This window comes from Ursus americanus, chromosome 32 (assembly GCF_024610735.1).
Source record: "Ursus americanus isolate L20-20 chromosome 32, mUrsAme1.1.p, whole genome shotgun sequence".
Lineage (NCBI taxonomy): Eukaryota > Metazoa > Chordata > Mammalia > Carnivora > Ursidae > Ursus > Ursus americanus.
This window is the reverse complement of record NC_142158.1, coordinates 15,565,611-15,583,441: the sequence shown is the minus strand read 5'-3', so window position 1 is coordinate 15,583,441 and position 17,831 is coordinate 15,565,611. Positions and strand designations below refer to the sequence as shown.

At 39.5% G+C, this 17,831-nt stretch overlaps 1 protein-coding gene across 1 annotated transcript in view; it reads right to left on the bottom strand.

The window, feature by feature from the left end:
* Positions 1–15,841, bottom strand: part of TMEM170B (transmembrane protein 170B) — a 34,831-nt gene extending 18,990 nt beyond the window's left edge. The window contains exon 1 of the mRNA XM_045811536.2: positions 15,141–15,841. Within this exon, the coding sequence (XP_045667492.1) occupies positions 15,141–15,459 (319 nt within the window). The 5' untranslated portion in view covers positions 15,460–15,841. The remainder of the gene's footprint in view (positions 1–15,140) is intronic.
* Positions 15,842–17,831: the final 1,990 nt, after the last annotated feature.

Genomic DNA, 17,831 nt, shown 5'->3' with positions numbered 1-17,831 from the left:
GACAGTGGACTGCACATACAATGGAGTAGTATTCAGCTTAAAAAAGGAAAGCAACCCTGGGACACGCCACGACAGGGCTGAACCTTGAGGACTTTATACTGAGTAAAGTAAAGCCAGTCACAGAAAGATAAATACTGTATGCTTCCATTCACGTGAGGTAAATCTAAAGCAGTCAAATTCATAGAGAGAAAACAGAATGATGGTTGCCCGGGGGCTTGGGGGAGAAGGAAACGAGGAGCTGTTATTTAAGGGTACAGAGCTGCAGTTCTGAAAGGTGAGAAAGATGTGAAGATCTGATATACAACAGTGTGAAGGTACTTACCACGACTGAAATGTACACTTAAAATAGTTACGATGGGAAATTTTATGTGTTTTTTTAACTACACGAAAAAAATAAACTTTTTAAAGTATGGATATAAATTTCAAAGATAATTATTTTAAGTCATGACCATAAATGAGAAACAAACAAAAGACTCATGAAGTGGGGGACCTGGGTGGCTCAGTCAGTTAGGCGCCCAACTCTTGATTTTGCCTCAGGTCATGATCTCAGGGTCCTGGGATGGGGCCCCACATCTGGCTCTGCACTCAGCAGGGAGTCTGCCTGTCCTTCTCCCTCTGCTCCCCCCGCCCCCCTGTCCACTCTCAAATAAATAAATAAACAAACAAACTTAAAAAAAAAAACTCATGAAGGAAGGAAGGTGTAGAGAGAAGAAGGTAAATACTAGGGATCTTTGTGGCAATGGAACTATTCTATAGTTGGACTGTAGTGGTGGATACATGTACGAGTGACAAAACTGTACAGAAATAAATACACATAAATAAGTACACGTATACAAGTAATACTGGTGAAATCTGGATAAGGTTGGGGGATCAATGTCAATACCATGGTTTTGATATTACACTGTGGTTTTCCAAGATGTTCTCATTGGGTAAACCGGGTAAAGGGTATATAGGTTCTCTCCACATTATTTCTTAAAAATGCATGTGAATCTATAATCATCTCAAAGTAAAAAGTTTAATTTTTTTAAAAAAGGGAGGATACACAGAAAACAGATTTAAAAAATAAAATCATTTTCAGCCTACCAAATTCTTAAGCATTAACATTTAGACTGGATGCAATTGATGTGAAATCATTTGAAGGAAGAGACATTGGATATATTTTCCAATGTGTGCTGAAGGACTATGCATGCTTCTCGATGGCATAAGAGACAGATGCTGGTCATTAAGGAAAAGTAGACAAAGCTTGCCTTTTAAGGTTCTTCTCTTCTAGCTTTCAGGAAAATAGTGTTTTTCATGCTGTCACTCCCAAACAAATAGCTTCAATTTATAATAAATGCATTAAGGATAAAAAGGCTTAACCTGCTCAGAAGATATTTCTATCTTAAAAGATGTAATTTTTCAAAGTGAACCTAAAAAGGTGGGAATATAAGGGAATAATAATATGGAGGCATTTTCATCAAGGGAAGCTCTGAGACAAGAAAGGCTCTGTAGCAACAGGCATGTACTATTAAGAAAGAGGTCAATCATCTGCCTCGCATCCCAAGCCCACTTCTGGTAGCTAACCAGATCTACCCCAGAAAGCACTTTCCTTTGTTGTCCTTGGAATACAAATAGCGTGAAAAAATTCTTGACTATATTTAAGACTATGAGTGAGGGATTATTTGACATTATAAGTAATAGTGTTTGCCTGGTGACTATCTAGTTATTGGCCTCAACAATAAATTTGCCTGAACATTTGGAAATGTAAATTCTAAATTTAACATTTTAGAAAGCCTCAAGATATCGAAGAATTATACAACTAAAATAGAACCTCAAACAGTCCTCTAGTGACCAGGTCAGGGTTATCCCTTAAGCAGACTGAGCACAAACGACCTAAACTCAAATTTATTTTCGTATTTCACTCTTTTAAAAAAAAATCGAATTATTTATCTTGGAAAAATTGAACTCTGCTAAGAATATCTATAGCTAACTTAACGTTTTACATTATCACTATGATTGTGAATTCCCTGACAGATGCACACAGCCTGGTCCGTGGACAGGGCCTCTGAAGATCTTGATCCACTCTGTATAAGCAAGTCTGTCCTAGGCCCCGCTCACTACTGACAAACACAGGAAACCTACCGGGTTAGTTTAGGTGAAGAGAACTGTAGGATCCTAAGAGCAGAGCAAGAACAGATGTCCAAGAGCCCTAGAGGAAGGACAAGTGCTAAGAGGACAGGCGTGGAATGCCACCACCTTTTCTTAAACTGTCTAGGCCATACAGCTGTGGACATCCACAGGCCCAGTGTTTCCTGTCCACCCACAGCCCACCTAATCCAAGCTTCCAGCAAGTGAGCAACAGTGAGAGGAGGACAGGCCAGAGGGAGACTTTGCGAGTGCTAAACAAGATGCAAAACAGAATTTTAAAAATATAATGCACAAAACAGAAAACTCTGAAATCTGCCATCCATATAATCGCCTTAATTCACTGGAAGGAAATATTCCTTCTTCCTGGGCACGTCTCATAATGTCCTGTGGTTATTTTTCCCTATTCAAAGCTGTCCATAATCTTCATCCTAAACAAATTTTGCCTGGATTGTTGCACCGGAGAACTGTGATGTGTCCCGGCCTCCAAACAATACTCGAAATAGCCCTGCTCCCAATCTGTGTCTCTCATCAGCTCCCGTTGCCAAGTTGCTCAAAAATTATCTTCTGTGCTTTTGTTTTTAATCCTTGGACAAAATTATTTATGAGAAATGGTTTTCTCTAGATGTCTAAAATGTATTAACTGAGTAAAAACAAGTCAAAGAATGGTACATACTGTACAATCCTATGTGCTTAAAAATGTTTGTTTATGTGCAGAAAAATGCACATAATGGGTGATATTATTTTATATATTCTTTATATTTTTCTGCACCTGCCTGAAATATGTATTTTTTAAATTTTGCTGCAAACATTCTGTCTTTAAAAAGTAGTTTTTCATTCTAAAATTCATCGAAGAAGATGCTCTATAGGCCAGAGTTTCTCAACCCAGGCTGCTCACAAGAATTGCTCTAAACTAAAGCAATCTTTGTGGGTAGGACCTAAACAACAATATTTTTGTCAACTCTACCAAATAGTCACAATACACAACAGAAATAGAAATCACTACTCTAGGCTAAAGTTACATAAGAGATACTTATTAAAAATCAAAAAGTCATAAAAACAACAAAACCATCTCATTAGACAAACACTAAATGTATTTTTTAATCCTCTAGAGAATATCTCACCCTTCTAATAAAATCATTAACAGATACTGAACCCTTACTGTGTGCTCAATATACTCTAAGCCTCAAGCTGAAAATACCATGCCAGTAAGAGCAGACATTGAAGCTGTTCACGATTTCTACCTTCTTTATAGAAATGGTCCACACTGTATGTTTAAATAGTCTGTGTTCACATTAGATTATCTCAAGCTTTGTTCTCATTCCAGCAAATCTAAAGTGTGGAAATCACTCCCCTTAGTTTCCAACATCAATGACTTCTCAGTTTGGGGATGTGTCTCACATAGGTGGCTTATTAGACTCTTGGGAAGATGACGCATTTATAATTTGAAAAAGTCCCCCAGATCAGAGGTCAACAAAGTAGGGTCCATGAGCCATAGCTGGCCCACCACCTGTTTCTGTATCGTCTATGAGCTAAGAATGGTTTCTACATTTTGAAGTGGTTGAAAATCAAAAGAACAATATTTCATGACACATCAAAATTACACAGAATTTGAATTTCAGTGTCCATAAAGTTTTTGAAACGTAGTCCTACTCATCCAGACTGTCTATGGCTACTTTCATGCTATAAAAGCAAAGCTGAGTAGTTATGAGAGAGATCATATGGCCTGCAAAGCTGAAAACATTTACTGTAGTACTTTAATTAATTTAATACAGTGTTTTCATATATTAGCAAGAGCTGACACTTTGAGTGTATAGTTAATGATACTTCAATGGTGTATATTCTAATACCTCAGGTTCTTCAGGGCACAGTATGTAGCTGATGTTATGGGGAACAGAGGCCTGAACAAGAAGGACAATGTCAAGAAAGGTCCCAAGAGAATTCACTGTCACATGTGAACTTTTAAAAATAAATTTAATTTAACCAAATGATAAACATATTGGAGATGGAATGAGGGTAAAGAAAATAGGAAAAACAATCCACTGTCAAGAAGTAAAACAATCAATAGAACCAAACTCAGGAATGACTGAGACTTTACAACAACCACACAGGGACTTTAAAATTACTATAATTTACATGTTAAAGGCTCTCATGGAAAAGGTGGAAAACTCATATGAACAGATGAGGAATTTTAGCAGAAAAGTGGAAATTCCAAGTAAAAGTCAAATGGAAATGCTAGAAACTTTTTCAAAAGTAAACAACAAAAACCATAATATCCGAGATAAAAAATTCCTTTAATGGTCTCACCAATAGAGCTGACACAGTTAAGCAAAGAATCAGTAAACTTAAAGATAGATCAAAAGAAATTATTCAAGCTAAAATATGAGAGAAAAAAGAATAGGACAGAAGGAGGAGGATAAGGGATGAGAGGACTCATCCATCTAAGAGCCGTGGAACAATTTCAAATGGTTTAACATACATGTAATTGGAGTTCCAGAAGGAGAAGTAAAGGAGAGTGGAGAAGAAAAATATTTGAAAGGATAGTGGCTGAAAATTTTCTTTTTTTTTTAAAGACTTTATTTATTTATTGGACAGAGAAAGACACAGCAAGAGAGGGAACACCAGCAGGGGAGGGTGGGAGAGGGAGAAGCAGGCTTCCTGCTGAGCAGGGAGCCCGATGCGGGGCTCTATCCCAGGACCCTGAGATCATGACCTGAGCCGAAGACAGATGCTTAACGACTGAGCCACCCAGGGACCCCTGAAAAATTTCTAAAAAATAATGAAAGATATCAAACCACAAATCTAAGACTCCCAGAGAATTTCAAACAAGATAAAGACTTCCCAAAATAACCAAAACACAATAAAATAAAAATAAGCCACACACACATAACTAGATACATCATAGTGAAATGACTAAAAATCAAAGATAAAGGGAAAATATTGAAAGTAGTGAGGGGGGAAACACTTCACATATAGAGGAACAAAGATAAAAAAGTCTAGCAAACTTCTCATCAGAAACTATCAAACCAGAAGACAACAGAGTGACATTTTTTTAGAGCCTTAAAGGGGAGGAGGGAACCTGTAAAGTCAGAAATCTATATTCCAGAGCATTAGCTTTCAAAACTGAAGGTGAAATGAAGACTTTTTTCAGAAAGAAGAAAAGTTGGGAGAATTAATTGCCCGCAGACCTACAATACATATTAAAGGAAGCTCTTCAGACAGAAGGAATATGATACTAGATGGAAGCTTAATTCTACACAAAGAAACGAACAAAAAAGAAAGTTAAAATGAAGGTAAACGTAATGGACATTTTTTCTTCTTTTTAATCAGTCTTAACGTATTAAGCGGATTTAAAAGTAAGTTGCTGTATTTGTCCACTTGCAACCTCATTTAACATAGAAATTGAAGCTACTATAAATATTTAATAACTGTCTTCTTCTGCTTCTTAAAGAGAGCAAAAACACTAGTTTTTAAATTTAATGGTGATACTTTCAAGGGTTGCCTTAATTCATTGCCTTTCTCAAAGCTTATGGCAACACTTATTACCCACTTACACTAAATTATCCTTTTGCCAGCTAATTATATAATTTCAAACTGTAAATTACAGTACTCATCATTGAGTAGTAAAAGAAATTTCTTTAAAAAGCAAGTTTTTTTAATTTAAAACAATCAGAATATCACTGCTTTAAAGAAATCAGGTTAAGGCTAATTAGAATAGTTCAAAAACTGTTCTATATTCAAGCCGTCGTACTGTCTTCCTAAAAGATGTCATTCAACTTGTTCTTCCTCATAATTGATTAGCTACTCAGTTACAAAAGTATAAGAATTAAATGTCAAAATCTGAATCCATTATGAAATTATAACAGCATTATACAATGGTTTCAATTGTTATTACTTGTATGCCCTCAAGTATCTTAAATTATACATGTCATACTAAAAAAAAAAAGGTAAGTCAGTAACAACATGTTTGTTTGAATCAGTCACTGATCTAAAAAATCTTGTCAGCAATTGGTAAAATGTTTTACAATCTCATGACACAGTATTTCCAAGGGATAGTGACACTGAACACTGAAAGACGAAATTTCTACATCAATGAGCACAACTTACAATGAAATTCTCAATGTAACAAATTCCTAAAGTTAAATCTCAATGTAGGACCAAATGAATGACAGGTCAGAAAATACAAGCACAACCAAGAAAACTGAGCGAGCAATACACACGCACAATACACACGCACGGTCAGAACTGTCACACCTTGGATATCACTGACAGTAATCCTGAGTTCCGCCACACACAGATCATCAGAACAAAATAAAACAAAGACAAAATTTCAGAGCTAGAAGGGATCTTCAGATACTGAATCCAGAGTTTCCTAAACTAAGTTTTAAGAAGGACCAATCCTAAGAGCTATTAAATGGTGTTCAGAGAACAAAGACTTTCTAGGTCCAAAGCCTCACCTTACAAATCAGCCTATTAAAAGTCTGAGGAAGTCCCACTTAAAAAAGAAAATTTCTTAATTTTAAAGATTAAAGATTAAATGCAAATAGTAACCATTTTTCTTAACTCATAGTTAACTAAACTTTTCTATCCAAACTAATTTCTAAATCAGCTTTCCCTTGACATCAACATGAGAACAACTGGCATCAGACTGTATTACATATGAGGAACCCCAGCCTGGGAAACATGTGGCTTGTCTAACGTGCAAAAACCAATTAGTCGCAGTCAAGGATAAAACTCGGTTTTTTGACCCATAAATTTAAGGATCCTATTGCTTCTTTATACTCTTTATTTGCATACAAAGATCTGACAGAACCCAAATTATTCCAGAGGGAAAAATTCCAATAACTGCATATTATCTACGTGTTTACATAAATATCGTTAATGTTAAATTCTCCCACATATTTCAGGTCTAATATAGCTAAGCCATCTCAAATTATCAAAATACGATCACTTAATAGGAATTATTCTCTATAGCTAATAGTTCTTATAAAGAAAACATTACTAAAATATTAAAAATATTAAAAATAATATTAACAATTAATATTAAAAGATAGTCACTCAAAACAGGGTTTGAGCATCCTCCTGGAAATGAGTTGTTTATATTGAAAATTTAATAAGTCTTTAGTTATACCAAATTCTCCATATTAATTTGCTTTATATATCACAACACAGCTACAAATTGATCACAAAAAACTTGATTTTTAAAAATCGGGTGTTTCCAATCCTTGAGCTCTCAATAACAAAATCACCCAGAAGAACTAGCTAAAAATGTAGCTTCATAGACCCTGTTCTCAAAAATCCTAATTCCATAAATATGGACTGGGACCCTGGATCTGTATCTTTAACCAAACCCAGCAGCACAAGTCCAGAAACTATGTTGGAGGGGCGCCTGGGTGGCACAGCAGTTAAGCGTCTGCCTTCGGCTCAGGGCATGATCCCAGCCTTATGGGATCGAGCCCCACATCAGGCTCCTCTGCTAGGAGCCTGCTTCTTCCTCTCCCACTCCCCCTGCTTGGGTTCCCTCTCTCGCTGGCTGTCTGTCAAATAAATAAATAAAATCTTTAAAAAAAAAAAAAAGAAACTATGTTGGATTAAAGTAATTCACGGTAGGGAATGGGAGAAGGGAGGAATTTTATCATGAAAATCCAGTTGCACAACACCGACAAAAACATCTTAGCTAGACATTGATACTCAAGAGTAGTATACAGGTATCCTCTGCTTTTCAAAAGCTCCTATTATACCACTTCACTCTTACAAAAAGTCCTCCTAGATTATATGCCAAGATTTATAAGAACACATGCAACTGGACCCAGGTAAAAGTTTGGTTCTTCCTACTTACATGAAATTTGGTGAGAAATTTCCTTTTTTTTTTTCCTCCAAGTTTAATCTACTTAGCTAAGGTTACTAGAAATTGATAGTCTAATGAGACCTTTTTCAAATGTTTCCACTGCCACTGTTTATTCTATGACCACCTTTTATTGCTAAACTACTTAGCCACTAAAAGCACAATTAGCCTATCATTCCTGATATAATCACATACATTTAATAAAGCAGTAAGTTACACTGGCCACTTCAATTATAGGAAAAGAGATGCATGCAAAATGTTTTGCACAGTATCTGGCACGTAGTAAATATTCAGTGAACGTAACTATTTTACAATTTTGGTATTTATCAGAATTTTTCATCTGATACTTTGGTAAATTCAACATGCTGTACTCCCCAGGCTCTTTTCTTACATCTGACTTTTTTTTAAATAGAAGTGTAGTTGACACATAATGTTACATTAGTTTCAGGTACACAACATAGTGATTGGACAAGTTTATACATTGCACTATGCTCACAAGTGTAGCTACCATCTGTCTCCATACAACACTATTACAATACCATTGGCTATAGTCCCTATTCTATACCTTTTATCTGGGTGACTTATTCATTCCATAACCAGAGGCCTGTATTTCTCACTCCCCTTTATCTATTTTGCCCATGCCTCCATCTCCCTCCCCTCTGGCAACCACCAGATTGTTCTCTGTATTTATGGGTCTGTTTCTGCTTTTTGTTTGTTGGTTTGTTTGTTTTAGATTTCACATATAAGTACAATCATATGGTATCTGTCTTTCTCTGACTTATCTGCTTATTTCACCCAGCATAACATCCTCTAGGTCCATCCATGTTGTCACAAATGGCAAGATCTCACCCTTTATTTGGCTAATATTACATTGTACATATATGCCACATCTTCTCTATTCATCCATTAATCAATGGACACTTGGGTTGCTCCCACATCTCGGCTACTGTAAATAATGCTGCAATAACAATAGATCTGTGTGTATCTTTTGCAAGTAGTGTTTTCATTTTCTTTGGGTAAATACCCCACAGTAGAATCACTAGATCATGATATTTCTATTTTTAATTTTTTGAGGAAACTTCATACTGTTTTCCACAGTGGCTGCACCAGTTTGCATTCCCACCAACAGTGTGTGAGGGTTCCTTTTAATTCACATCCTCACCAACACTTGTATTTCTTGTTGTTTTGATTCTAGCCAGACTGACAGATATAGACGATATGTAATTGTCGTTTTAATTCACATTTCCCTGATGGTGAGCGATGTTGAGTATCTTTTCATGTGTCTGTTGGCCATGCATGCATAGGTGTTCCTTGGAAAAATGTCTATTTAGATCCTCTGCCTATTTTTTAGTTTCGATTATTCATTTTTTTTTTGGTGTTATTTATGTTCCTTAGATATTTTGGATATTAATCCCTTATCAGATATATCATTTGCAAATATCTTCTCCCATTCAATGCATTGCCTTTTCATTTTTCTGATGGGTTTCCTTCACTGCACAGAAGCTTTTTATTTTGCTGTAGTCCCAATAGTTTAATTTTGCTTTTGTTTCCTTTGCCCAATGAGACATCTCTAGAAAAATGCTGCTATGGCCGATATTGAAAAGATTACTGCCTCTGTTTTCTCCAGGAGTTTTGCAGTTTACATTGAACTTTTCTTCATCCCAATTTCCTTTCCTGGTTTCACTGTCTCCTCCCCATCCCCGACTCGCCCTTTGTTTTCTGTTTAGGCTTCCTTTCTAGCTATTTTGACTTCTCTTAGTGAATTACCTTACTTTTCTGGTTCTTCCTTTCAATCACCAAATGAAGCAAAGGTAAGTTTATATTAAGAGTCTATTAAAACGTCAAAATTACAGCTTACACAGTCCTAAGACTTATCCAGAAGTGGCTTTAAGTTTAAGAAATGTCATCTAGACCTCAGACTTGCTATTGCCAGAGGATATGGATGAACCATATGGATGCGTGATTCAAAGATAATGAGATGGGGATTAAGAAAGTAAGAATCTGTACATGACAACTCTGGTTTTTGAAAAATAATAGTAGCTTCATTCTCAGTACGATATACAGGTAAAACTTCCAAAAAGTGAAAGCCTATAAGGTACAAATCGTAACAGAACTAGTTCATTGGCTCTGTACCACGAAAGAGTAAGGAATTCTTCACCTGTATTTCAGAAAAACCTCCTATAATAGAGCATTTAGAAAGAACTTAACCCACCAGAAAGCTGGGGAGCAAGGTACCCCAGAAAGCTGCACTTTCTTGGGAGCATACTAAAGGAAGGTGCTGGCTATATCAGTGTGAGTGTGAACAATTTCAACTACATACAATGGATACAAACTTCCCACTTCCCCCACCTTTCTCTCTCTCTCTTTTTTTTCTTTTTTTTTTTTGCTGACAATCAATATTAACACTAAAGTAGCTTAGCAAGTATAAAGTCTAAAAGGGAACTATAATAGTGTGTATGTATAACATAAACATAAGCACATATATATTTTATACACATACAAAGACATGTGACTTTCATTCAAGTTTGAATTCCCAGCTGCCCAATGTCTGTACCAACAGAAGAGGGGCACCTGCCCCACATTTGCAACGGACACTGAGAAAGGAGATGAGCCTGAGGCCAGCCTGTGCCGTTCTTCCCAGGGACCAATTATCCTTTTCCCAGTACCAGCCTGACCCTTTGTTTACCCATGGGTTTAGGGACCCTGCCTTTTTCTAAGTAAAAAATTCTTCTCTAAATTCTTAGCAACGAAATTTGGGTCAGAACACAAAATTGGGAGCCAAAGTAGTTTAAGAAAATAAAAGTAAAGCAAAGGAATATATTTCACTGTAGATTTTTTTTTAAGTCCAATTACCCATAAAACTGAAAGAGTACATGCATACCGACTGTAATTTTATACTGGGGGAGGGGGATTTAGAACATTTGGAGAGAAAGAAAAAGTATTTCATAAAGAAAGGTAGGCATTTATCTCTACTTTCGTAAGCTGAAGAAGCACATAACATATACACCTTTAATAATTTTGGAATCCTGTGAATTACACACTCTGGGAAGTGATGGATACAGAAGAAACCTTTGGCAATGGTGATTAACAGAAGAGATGGATTCTCCAGGTACTAATGTGTTCTATATGCAATCCCTATACTAGTGTCTTCAGGAAGAGAAAAAATAAATAGCAGAGCAAACTTGGTAGGATTTCTGAAACTACATACATAATAAATAGGGATCACTAACTTTCACACAGGCAACAGCAACTTAAAATTTGGGGAAAGAATTATTATTCCAGAATACCTGACATTTTCCAGTATCTTTTATTTGCTAGACAAAAATTAGTCCCATTCACACGTTCTTAGGCTCATTGGGGCAAATAATCCTAGGCTATTCTTAAGTATTTTTAAGATTTATCACCAGACATGCATGTGTTAAGAATCTGTGTGGGATAGGGGCGCCTGGGTGGCTCAATCATTGAGCATCTGTCTTTGGCTCAGGGCGTGATCCCGAGGTCTTGGGATCGAGCCCCGCATCAGGCTCCCTGCTCTGCTGGGAGCCTGCTTCTTCCTCTCCCACTACCCCTGCTTGTGTTCTCTCCCTTGGGGGCTGTCTCTCTCTCTGTCAAGTAAATAAATAAAATCTTTTAAAAAAAAGAATCTGTGTGGGATAAAATGAAAGGTACAGAATGAAGCATCAGTGAACGTCATCTCCAGGCCTGCCTCCGTCACCGAGTAACTGGCCCCAGCCAGGTCACTTCAATGATGTGATACATCAGTATTTCTAAAATGAAGGAGTCAAACTACAGAGCTTCTAATTCTAAAGCTTGTTCTAATTTCTAGTTATTTTCACTTTTTTGAAAATGTGTTTCTATCAAAGTAATACATACACAAGACTATTTCCTAAAGGTCAGTGTCTAAAGGAAAAAAAAAAAAAAATATATATATATATATATATATATATATATATATATATATATATATATATATATATATATAAACTTCCCTGCTTTGTTTAGGGTAAAATACAAAGAGAAGAATAAATAACACCTGATACTTATGTTTAGTATAAAGAAAAAACAGAGATGAGAATGCCTTCTCCTTTTGTTTAATTAACCAGAGTTCCTATTAACCAGATTTCCGCAAATCCTTCACACAGTCATTTCTTAAATCCAAATTAGTCTGGTTCTACACTATACTCCTTTCTACCTGTTTCATTTCTAAGTTTATCAAGATGACAAACATGTCTTCTAAGTTAATGGGTTATCATATCCTGAAAAAAAGGTAATAATTTTTCACTTATTAGGTATCAGAGCTGAGCAAGTTACTCTTAGCTTCAATGTCTGAATCCATAAACAATAATCTTTCTCAAGATTATTGAAAAGATTAAATACATAAAGCCATGATAACACAGAAAAGTGCATTTAATAAGCATTTGTGTAGTTTAAAAGTATGACATATCCATAGAAGTTGCTTAAAACAACTCATTCCCCGGTTAACAGCATATTCACTCCACCAGATGTACCCGGAAACTAATGCAACCAGAATGTTCAACTAATGCAACTGTTAAGTATTATTTTAGAAATGCAATTCAATAAACATGTATTGAGTGTCTACATGTGCCAGGTAGAATAATGCTAAAATTCCAGAATTCTGTGATAATGACAATGACCCACCCTCCAAAAGCTCACAGTCTAGAAGAGACAAAAATTATAATGTCATTGAATGATATAATAATAAAAGCATGTACATGGAGCCGAAGTAGCAGGGTGAAGCAGTAACTCATTCTGCCTGAAGAAAGTAAAGAGGAAGAGCAGAAGCAGGTGGCAAAGAGGAAAGAGTACTTTTGCAGGCCCAGACAGTGGTTGAAAGCCTTGCTCAGCCATTTACTAGGGATACGAGTTGGGGCAACTGACTTTTCCTCTCTTCTCTGCAATTCTACTTTGGAAAGTTATTCTGAAGATTTGAAATAATATATGTAAAGTGGCCGATACATACCACTTACTCACTAAGTAAGTGGTGGTAGTCTTGTTTTAGGAGGTGTGTGTTTGTTTTTAATAGACCAAATTCTAAACGGCACTGTGGTGAGCATCTCTGGACTAATGACCAAGCTACATACGGGTGACTAAGGTCACCAGCATGAGAAGACCACAATGAACCACATCACACCAAATGATACCACTTCCAGAATCCACCTTTTTAGAAGTGAGGTGGTTCCTAACATGTGGTACACTCACCTGCTGGTGAAGCCTATTTCTAACCTACATCTTTCTCCATTTCTACCCTGACAAGCAGAATTTTGCATGTTCACGCTCGTTATTTCCTAGAAGAGGTCCCCATGTTCCTAAGTCCCACCTGAGGAACTAGTTTTGGATGTTCAGCATATCCTTTACGAAATGGCAAATTCTGATGAGCAACTGACAATTAAGATTATATTAAGAGATCATGAGAGCTAACCCTGGGTTGAAACTACTATTATCAACCTACTGGTTGACTCACAGAACTGGAAGCCCCTATAATGACTGGAACCCTAAAGAAAGTATTTTAGAACTATTGTTAAATGTAGCCAAGTGGTAAGTTACATTTACACTACTCTATGGCTCCCCAAACTAATTTTCTCTAACTAAATGATGAGCTAAGTCAGTCCTTAACAAATACAAATATATATTAAGTTCTTATTTTTCACTTCACTCCTACAAACACTATTGATACAACATTTGAAATATGAACAGTAGATAAATACAAGCAAAGCCAGAAGTAAGATAACATAGGCTAGCTCCAAATTCAACTGAATCATGGAATAGTCTTCATGTCAATATATTTTTTTAGAAACAAAAATGTGTCCCTGACCCTCAACCATCATGTAAGGTCAGTTTGCTCCAAGTTAAATAACCACAGATTAAAAGTGAGGACACCATGAATCAATCCAGAATCTATGTTAATTTTATAGTTGACACATTCAAGAAAATCAGTGTCTTTAAAGTCATTCTGTGGTATAAAATTCCATAAAATTTTTCTCTACAGATACCTGAATTCCATGTCATGCCACATTTTGTAATAAATATATACATGTTACTATATTATAAATTATATATTTATCATATATATAATACTCATATGTGTATGTAATTTGTCAGGACAGGTTATATTCGTAAAATACTCTTCACAATTTAACCAGTTTCACATAATGTATTTTAAATGTTCCTACCAAAATTAGCTTTATACGTTTGCAAAAATTAAATCCTGAGTTTGTTAAGTTTTTTCTCTGAGAAGCAGAGAATGAGGAGTCACCAAATTGCAATGGAATCTTTCTTCTAACCACTAATCTTTAAAGAGTATTTTTTAAATTCATAACTCAGAGTACAAGAATTTCCACGTTAACAAACGTGTTTCTTCACAAACCAAACCTACAAATTTGATACAAATGAGTATTACTGCTCACTTTTACAACTAAAATTGAGGTTAATTATTATAATGTAGTTAAGTCCAATTCCCTCTTGACAGCCTTGACGAATGAAGGGAAAAAAAAAAAATCAAATGTCACAGAAGCGGCAGCACAAGGCCAGAGGGAGAGACAGACAGACAGACAAAAGGAAATAAGAGGGAGAAAATATATGGTTAAAGCTGAAATGCTTAGTATACACTAGACCTTGGCCCAAGCCCCTGACCCACTATAACCTACTTCATTAGTCATCTAGAGCAACAATTTAACAGTTGAAGCGAACTGATCTCTGTGAACAGAGAATTTAAGTCCTGCATTCGGTTTGAGATTTGTCAGAAAGAAAAGGATTTAAGCAGCAAGAAGCGGGGTGTGTGTGCGCGCGTGGGGGGGGGGGCGGTAAACCAACGCTGCTCCCGAGTCTCAGCACTAACGCTATTCGGCTCGTACTACACAAGGCAGCGCCGTCGGGAGCCCTCCCCGAGCCGGGCGGGAGGCGGGGGTCGTGGATTCCCCGCCCGCGATCAGGACCCTAGGAGCGCCCGGGGAGTGGGTCGGGCGTCGGCGCCCCGGGGACCCGCGCGGAGTGCACCCAGTTAACACCTTCCTGGCCAGGACCCGGGACCGCCAGCCTGCCATCGGGGCGCGCACGGGGGTGGGGCGGCAGGAGCGCGGCCCCTCCTCGGGAGGGAGAAAGGAGGCAGGGGGCGGCACCGCATCCCAGTCCCCACCCCGGGCGCATCAATTACCCGTGAGGTTCCTCAGCACCGTCCCGTGGGCCCAGAGGCTCAGGACCTGCTGCACCGACAGGTTGATCATGGAGTGGTCGCCCCCCTCCGCCTTCATCTTCCCCGGGGGGCGCCCGCTGCCCTCTCCTCGGGCGCCGGGTGGCGGCGGCGGCTGCGAGGCTCCGGGGGCGGCGGCGGGTGCGTGGCTCCTCCAGGCCGCCGCCGCCGCCGGGGAAGGCTGCGGGGCGCCGGGTCGGGCGCTGCTGCTGCCGCCGACGGGCCTCCGGGGGGGGCAGCTCAGCGCGTCTCCCAGGCAGCCCCCTCCCCGCCGGGGAGACATTGAGGACGGCGGACGGGGGAAGGGAGGGGGCCGGGCGCTCTCCCCGCGCGGCCCCCGAGCGAGGACTCGGGGCGGAAGAGGCCGCTGCCGCTCCCTCTCAGGGGCAGCTCCGCGCCGCGGGGGCCGGGCACGCGAGGAGGCCGAGGTCACGCAGGGAGGCCCGGGGTGATGGGCAGACGGCAGGTGCAGCCCCCGACCGGGCCGAGCTCATCACCGCCGGAGGACGAGGAGACCCGGGACCCGGAGGAGGCTGCGGCGGCGGCCGCAGCGGCACCTGCCGCTAGCCTGCCCACCCTCCGGCCGCCGACACTCGAGGAACCGCCCCCTCCACCCGCGGCCGCCGGCGGGCCGCTCGTGCGCGCGCGCACGGGTCCCCACCTCCCCCGCCATCCCCGGAGCCGCTGCGCATGCTCACTCTGCCCCTCCCCGCGACCCGCCGCCCTCCGACAGCCTGCCGGCCCCCAAAGCCCTCCTCCTCCCCCTCCCCGCGCGCGCGAGCTCGCGTGGCTGACGGCACCGAGCGTCGGCCCGCAGTGGGGCGGAGGGAAGCGCGGCCTACGTCACTAGCGCCACCGCCCGGCCCCGCAGCTGATTGGGTGCTCCAAGGGAACCACCTCCACTCCCTCCCCGCCCGCAGACCCCGGGCGCGCGCCTGGTGAGAGCTGGAGTCTGACCCAGAGCCAAGCTGGGGGCGGAGATACTGGAGCCCGGGCTTGAGGGGCAGCCCTGACCCACCTTGTGGGGAGCTGGGGGTGCTCAAGCACGTGTGATAGATTCTGTGGCATTACAGATCTTTGGCCTCAAAATGCTTTTGATAAAGACGTTTGCGTGCAAGTTTTTTTTTTTTAAGAGCGTAAATATCTCACATTTTAGATGTATTAATTTGCGGGTTTTGTTTTTTTTAAGTGAGTCAGCTGATCTGGCTAGGTCACTACCTGCAGAATATATTTTTAAGCCGCTAAAACAGAAATAGACCCGCTTTATCATTCATCCAGTCCTTCTCGCTTCAAGAACTTGGGCCTCCCGTGACGCTAGCATCTGAAATCACCTATTGACAGAGGAATCGGCAGGTGTCCTACTCCTGAACGCCATCCCCTGGTCTAGCTCTCTTTTCGTTGCAATATTCTTTTTATCTAAATTGTGGAAGTCTCTGTAATTTTTTTTCCCCTACGACAAACTACACTATCTTCCTATGGTTTGCTGCCTTTCTCTGTGTCCAACATGAGCCCGAGGAACCGTCTAAATTACAACTACAGCAAATTAAACTCCTCCTTGAAGTGTGAAACCTTTTAACTTGAAGAATAAGAACTGAATTTTGGCAATAACATAAATATGCCCTAGACAGCCCCCCTCCAGCCTTTTTCAACCCCTCTGCCTTCTGGAAAAGAAAATCTACAAAGAGAAGTAAAGAAGTTCATGTTTTAGCTAAATCACCAAGTATATTTGGCAAAAGCACAGAAGGATTGAATCACCTGTAAAACAATGGCCTTGGTGGCCACTTTAAAAATAATCTTATATGTATGTAATTGTTTATATATGTGTGTGTTATCTGTTTCATATCACAACGCAGGGAGGGGAAATTTTTGCATCATTAATAGGAATTGAGCCAAAACTCATAATGTAGAGTTTATCTTCTTCCAGCAATTTAGAAGTATTAGATCTTAATTAAAGATTATAGAATATCAGATTTAAAACAAGATTTAATATTTTTATAATTGATTTTATTTTACAGGTAGAAAACTAATCCTGCAGAATTAAGTGATTTGACAGAAGTGACACTACTTCAGGGCACCTGGGTGGCCCAGCCGTTAAGCATCTGTCTTCAGCTCAGGTCATGATCCCAGGGTCCTGGGATCGAGCCCCTCATCCGGCTCCCTGCTCCGTGGGAAGCCTGCTTCTCCCTCTCACACTCCCCTTGCTTGTGTTACCTCTCTCGCTGTCTCTCTCTGTCAAATAAATAAATAATATCTAAGAAAGAAAGAAAGAAAGAAAGAAAGAAAGAAAGAAAGAAAGAAAGAAAGAAAAAGAAAGAAAATGACACTATCTTTCTCACCTCACTAATTAACTCTATAGTTTAAAGTTCTGAATGGGGAAGTGCAGGTTACCTAATGGTAGCATTAAGAGACTTGGCATTATTTGGTTAGTGGTATTAGAGAACGTGAGCACATCCCATGAAGGGTTTATAGCAACAGCTCATTAAACTCTCACATCAGGAACTTTTAGTCAGTTTGCATGAAATTGGTTGGGGTTCTTATGGTTATACACATTATTTAAATATGGTAGCACACATTTAAAACATTAGAACTTGGGGCAGGGCCTAGCACGTAACAATCAATAAATATTAGCTGTATGAATAATTGAATGAACTTCAT